The 6,679-nt window shown below is 34.3% G+C and overlaps 1 protein-coding gene across 1 annotated transcript in view; it reads right to left on the reverse strand.

Annotated features, from left to right (window-relative positions):
* Positions 1-1,360: 1,360 nt before the first annotated feature.
* LOC117122671 (adhesion G protein-coupled receptor L4-like) overlaps positions 1,361-6,679 on the reverse strand; it is a 13,541-nt gene continuing 8,222 nt past the window's right edge. The window contains exons 6-9 of the mRNA XM_033268358.1: positions 6,122-6,193; positions 5,558-5,588; positions 4,822-4,929; positions 1,361-4,327 (exon numbers count right to left, since the gene is read on the reverse strand). Of these exons, the coding sequence (XP_033124249.1) occupies positions 4,200-4,327; positions 4,822-4,929; positions 5,558-5,588; positions 6,122-6,193 (339 nt within the window). The 3' untranslated portion in view covers positions 1,361-4,199. The remainder of the gene's footprint in view (positions 4,328-4,821; positions 4,930-5,557; positions 5,589-6,121; positions 6,194-6,679) is intronic.

Consider the following 6,679-nt stretch of genomic DNA (forward strand, 5'->3'; position numbering starts at 1 on the left):
CCTTGGTTTGGCTCTGTAATCATTAGTGGTCGTGGGACTAGTTTGGGCCCTACCTAAGCTGGTCGAACGTTTCGTTTGGGTCTGTACCCCAGCTGCACTGATGTTCTGGTGGTGGAACAAGTCTTCACGAATAAGGACTATAAACCGTACACCCAGTGTACACAAATGCTAATGTGCACTTTAATGAACCAAGTACATCTGTCGAGATGAGTAGGGGTTACCCCGGTGTTCTGGTTCACTCGGCCCGTGTCGTGGACAGATGAAAGTGCACCAGTTTACTGGCTGCAGTGGACATGAAGTGACCCTCAGGGGAGGTGAAAGTTATTGAAAAGTGCAACATATAGTCCCGAGCGCATAGAGAACTCGTTTATCTGCGCTATATAAATCGATCTATTATTATTATTATTTATTGTTATATATAAAACAGAGATATATGTAATTGTAAAACCTATGAAGCAAACAGCAACAGTACAGGTGCCGTAATTTTTATTAATGGTAAATGAAACGAACGTTGGTCATCGCCTTTCACCCGGTGGTGAATTTAAAACACTTTACAAAATAATATAAATATACTCGGTGCAGACAAAGGACACATAATCAGAGATTGAATTAGATAATAGTTATTATAATTGTAGATAAATAGTAGGCTTATATATAACTTTGGTATTACCACAAGCCGGTTTGGGTATATCTCTGTATTGAACCATGATTAAATATGTATTTATGCGTCTGACGTCATAGTAATAATCGCAACTCTCGGTATCCATTTGTTTCGATGAATTATGGTCAAATATTTCGAGTTCAATTCAGCAGGATTACTTTCCAAAGCTCAACTAATCTCTACTAATCACTTTATAGCATTATACAGTGGTTGTATCTTTAGTCAAGCCGTAAAAAATAATTATGAACGATTGGCCAAAGCGGCAATCATTTTGATTTGACTAGTCATTTTCGAAACGATGAGAAAGACCTATAATCAAAAACGTTCTTGAGCACTTTCAAATTAATTGCGTCAACTTATCCACTTTGTTAAGTCTGGGATTCAAACTTGCAACCTTTCGCATACCTTTTCATAGAGACTTATAGCACGCGCAGATCTAATACTTTCTCCCATACAACTGATTGAAACGCTCACACATGACAGAGCTAAGGGAGAAAATAAATGATTTCCTAGCTACTATTTCTTTTTATAAAAAAAAATATGTTTATATCTCTTTCGTTAATAACAATGATAAACTTACATACACAGGCGATTTACACACGCAAACATACTTCAACACCACCACTATCTTGCTTTCATACACACTCGCACATTCAAAGCCTCGTGGACAACTTTTAAACTAAAAACAAGAGCAAAATATTGTAATCGAAATAAGATTTAATTGTTTATAAGCACACAACACTGAAAGGCACATTTGAGTATCCCGTTATTTGCCCATCGAAACACTTGGCTGGAGTACATGCTGACCGGTTCGCGCATGTGAATGCATTTGCATATTTTTTGATAAAGCATTAGCATATTCATATAAAAATTGCATAAAATATCAAACAACGTGGGCATAATGCAACAATACGTATAATTATTGTACGTGTCAATACTCTATACAGTATAGTCCATTTTTATTATTCAATCACACATTCAATAGACAAATAATATATAACAATGCATATTACATGTATAACAACTTTCGAAAAAATGTATATATATATATATATATAAATAATGCTTATTTTTACAATATTAAATAGTAGGCCTATATCTTCATTACATGCCTAAATAGGTTTGCAGAACTTGTATGTGACTCCTCAAGCTAAGAAAGATACCGATAATTATAGAAATACTTCATGTAATAATGAACTGACACAACAGTAGGCCTACTAAAAGATTAACAGTTATTCTAATACAGAAGTTTCAGTGGTCGAGGCGTCATGATTTGCCTAGCCCACCTGGCAGTGGTTATTGGCACTGCCGCAGTACAGTTATTCTAATAGAGAAACATAAGTCTATTGACAACTAGCTTTGGGAGACTCGGTGACGGTAAACAGCCAGTTCGATAAAAATTTACAATAGATTCTTAACCTTCCTTCTTCTGTAGTATTAAAATAAAATTTGATTGCCTTTCTTAAAAAGCTTATAGTAGTGAAGTAAAAACATATTTAATAGCAAATAATTAAATGTTAATGTCGACAGAGGGGGTTGTGTCATGCATATCTAGTCGAGCATTAATATTTACAGTACAATGACAAATATACTATCTAACTTGTCGTAGTTAGTTACAGAGCAGCTTAGCTCAGTCGGCTAATCAGGAGGTATCCACTGTGTGTGCGCTGAACCGTAGGTCCCCGGTTCAATTCCTATTGCTGCCTCTCCTTTTGTTTCAGCTGGAGAGCTGAAATACAAGTTATAATAAGCGCACCGTCTTTCGGATTAGACGATTAAGCCGTTGGTTCCGTGTGCATTTATGGCCCATGTGCACGTACGAAGGACGCAGTACACTCTTCGGAAAAGAGTATAGGGGGTTGTCTCCCGGCGTACTGCCCAATCACCAACAGAAGGACCCCACTGGAAATAAGTCTTCTAGACTTTCGTGGGCTATCCTTGGTGTTTACACCGAATCAATCCAATCCATTCCAATCCATTCCAACTTGAGTGCTGATAGCACAATATTGCTTTATCTCAATAATGAAAGTTCTTATCTTTATCTTTAAAAGCAGATAAGAAACAGAAAATGCGTACGTTTTTCTATTGGATTGAATTGTTGTTTTTTTCTCTTTATCTTATAATTTTTATGCATTTTTTGCCTCAGTATTATACTAATAAAACCGTCTTTTCTCGTTATGAGTTATCTTTTGCTTCTGTTTTAGTCTGTTTTGTTGTTTTTAATGGCATTTTAATTATCATTTTATGATGCGATTGTTTGTCAACTTCAAATTTGTAGAGCCAGTTATTTTAAGGTATATCTTTCTTACAATACTGTAAGTTTTCTTTTAGAGTAGATAGAACCAGATTAGTTCCAATAAAATCAAATCAATCTACGTTTGTATATTGACGATTTGGCAATAAGAATAAACTTACAAAATAGAGAAAAACAATAATTTCAAACATTATACTCTATAAATGCAAAAGAGTGAAAAAAGAGTGAAAGAGTGCCTACAGGGACCACTCCTCATGGAGTGAAATAAAAAGAGTGAGATGTCACTACATTCAGAGTGAATTTTAGTAATTTTTCGCTATTTTAAGATTAATATTTACTCATTTAAGAGTGAATTTTCACTCGAAAATAGTGAAATTGGAGTGGTCCCTATAGACACTCTTTTCGAGTAAAAATTCATTCTTTTACATTAAGAGAGTAGGTCTATTTCATGTGGTTTTTCCTACTTCTTGTGGTTAGGTTTTGTCACTGTAAATTATGGATGGATTATGCATAACGTTATTCCAGAAAAAAACACCCAGAAAACACAGAACGATAGTACCATAAAAGAACGTTGTGAGTGTTGTGGTAGGTTATGTCACACACTAAATTCATAAATACGTATATGGTTCTTCAATTAAACATTCGGAAACTCAAATTTCTGCGGCATTAATGCACATTGTTGGAAACATTAATTGTTGAATCACTATTACTTGCATCTTTATCTTCGGAGTTTCCCTCAAACTTACATACATTGCATGCATACATTGGCATGTTATGCATTGAACCACACAATAATTAACTCTACACTTTTCTCCCGGTGCACACATCATTTGTGCTCCTGACATTTGTGCTGTAATCCATTCTAACTCTCATTTGACCATGCAATGCTAAACCCTAAGATTAGGGGCAAGTCTAAACTCACCATTTACGACCTTTTTATGTTAATTTACAAGTCGACTTATGCCTATAATATACGTGTGGCCAAGTTGGCCTATGTTGTCAATTATTTCAGATTTCATATTAATTATCAAGTGACCCCGTCGTGCGCTTTAGCCGCGTGTAAAATTATCATTGGGTAGATGTAAATTGGTTTACGCGCTCACAGAGTGGAAGCTCTGGATGTTACATTACAATAGTGTATAGTTGAATTCCATTATTTTATATTCAAATTGAAAACCTTGTATTATTTGTGATTCCAGAAGCCAAATTTCAAACTATGAAAAGTATTTACTGAAACCATAAACTACCCATTTTTGCAGCAATAGATGAGCGTGTGGCTTTACTTTAACGTTCCGTTTCGCTGAGTTTTTCCTCGTGCAGTAATACGGTTTCTGTATCATTGGCTTCGGCTTCACTCAGTTTTATATCATCAGGTATGGTTTCCTGGTTTGAATCTTTAAATATACTTTTATCTGAAAATAATAATGATAAAAAAGTTAATAAATTTGTAATGTATAATAATGTACTGAAGGACTAATACTTTAATAATACTTTCAGTTAGTCGGGTAAATATTCTTTCACTTAATTATTCATCCATCCATCAATCAATCCGTGGGCAGTCAGTCTCCCGAACATAGCGCGTGCGTGCAGTTCTTTGATTTTTACTGTGGCATCGACAATCCTATACTAGTTGCAAGTATAGCCATCAATTATTAGTGTCTGCGTGCCATACGTTTTATGGTGTTAGTTACTGCTGTATTTTATTAATTTTGGGCACTTCACAATGTATGTTACGTCTGATCAGGGAACAGTGAAATTAATTTCACTGTTCCCTGGTCTGATTTCTGTCGACCACGTGTAGAATGTCGATGCCAGAGTTATAACCGAAATGTGCGTCCTGTTGTTAAATTGGCTTGGTCAGACAGACACCAAATCAATGAAATGTTACTCAAAAATATTCACAAACCATCTTTTGTAGCCGGTGTGTTATTGGAATTATCATCATCCCGGCCTGCTTGCATTTGTTTCTGAATTTCACCCAGCTCAATGTGAGCGTCTGTTTCTGTAGGCGAGGCTAACAGGAAAAACGAAGAATTCAACAGCAAATATAATACAAAACATGAACAAATTGTTTCATTTTCGTTCAGAAACAAAAAAGTACAGAAAATAACATTAAATGTTATTAATACTTTACCAAAATAATTTGCGTTCGTTTATATATCATCATCGTAGTCGTCATCATCGTCGTCAACATCATCGATCATTATCATCGATCATCATCACCGATCATTTCAGCACCGATTATTATCATTATCATCCTCATCATACATTTTTTCTCTCTTTCGTGGGGGCAACCCACTTTTATTCATTCTTCTTTTTCAATGTCATTTTCATTCATTTGTACATAATTTTTAAAAATAATCATGTAAAAAAAATAAAAGTATAGGTGAAACTGTGTTTGGTATTTCAAGTTTAAAAAAAAATTAAAAAGACCTTAAGAAATAAAAATTATGTAAAATCTCATAATTATGTAGATATTTGGTTGGCGTAACAAATGGGTAAGTTTAAGTAAGAGAGGTCCAGATTATTATAAATAAAAACAGTAAATAAGCCCTTAAAGTAATCATACTTCTTCAAAACAAGAAAATGTAGATATTACTGACTTTACACATTTGGAGGAGGTGGCTGAAATTTTTTCTTACCGACTTCTTCTAAAGGTACTCTTCCAAAAACCTATTGAAAAAAGATCACAAAAATAACTCAACAGGTTACAAAAACGGGAAGGCAATTAATACATATAACTATAAAGTAAAGTAGGCCTATTTATTTAAATATTTTTTATAATAAATGAAAACATATAAAAAATTTACTGTCAAAGTTACTGTCAAATATGAAGTTCAATATTGAAAAATTATTTCTGACCTTATTTTATGGCAGAGTTCGGGTTTTAATTTTATTGCTGGAATTTTGATACAAATCAGTACGGTACATGTAGATTGGTGAATTCACGTTTGAAATTGAAAATACTATTATCTCGATCTCTCCATTTTTGGATGGCTGTGATGTAGTTTTAGTATATAATTTTACATATTACGCACATGATTGTTGTTTCTATACGCGTGTGTGATATTTTATAATTAATAACGGCAGAATTATGAAAGCATGTTTAGAATACACTTTGTGAAAGGTAAGTCCTAAAAAGTCCTAAAGCCATGCAAATGAGTGACTGCTATCAAAGTACACTAGATCGTAAGTGAATCACTTACCAGTCCCTGTTTAGATAATGACCTCAGCCGCAACAACCCTTGTCTCGTGCTTCGACCTCTTGCTAATTCAATCTGAAAATGTTTAGAAATAAGACATGTATTTCTTTCGAAATGTTACACTATTGAAGTTTTTAATAAGGTTTTTTAGATAAATTAATGTATACAGATTCCATGTGAACAACTCGGTGTTCAAATTTAAATATGTCTCCTGTGATTAAATTTAGAAACAATTCCATAACATTCAATAAAAACATGAGTTGTCCTGATATATTGATAGGTCACAAATCAACTCGGCTCCAAGTCAACTTTGCTCCATGTTAACTCGGCCTATGTCAACTCGGCTTCAAGTTAGCTCGGCCGCAAGTCAACCAGGCCCCATGTCAACTCGGCCCTAAGTCAAATCTGACCCAAGTCAACTTGGTCTTGTGGTACAATAAATGAAAAATTATTTATTGTAATATAGATAAGCCTTGTTTTGGTAATTGAATCTGGTTTCTAGGTTGAGTGCAATCGGAGAGAACGTCTCTGAATGTAAACAACATATTAAACTTATCAAAA

The sequence above is a fragment of the Anneissia japonica genome, unplaced genomic scaffold, assembly GCF_011630105.1.
Source record: "Anneissia japonica isolate Jap-2015-1 unplaced genomic scaffold, ASM1163010v1 scaffold3032_len512176_cov184, whole genome shotgun sequence".
NCBI classification, from domain to species: Eukaryota; Metazoa; Echinodermata; class Crinoidea; order Comatulida; family Comatulidae; genus Anneissia; species Anneissia japonica.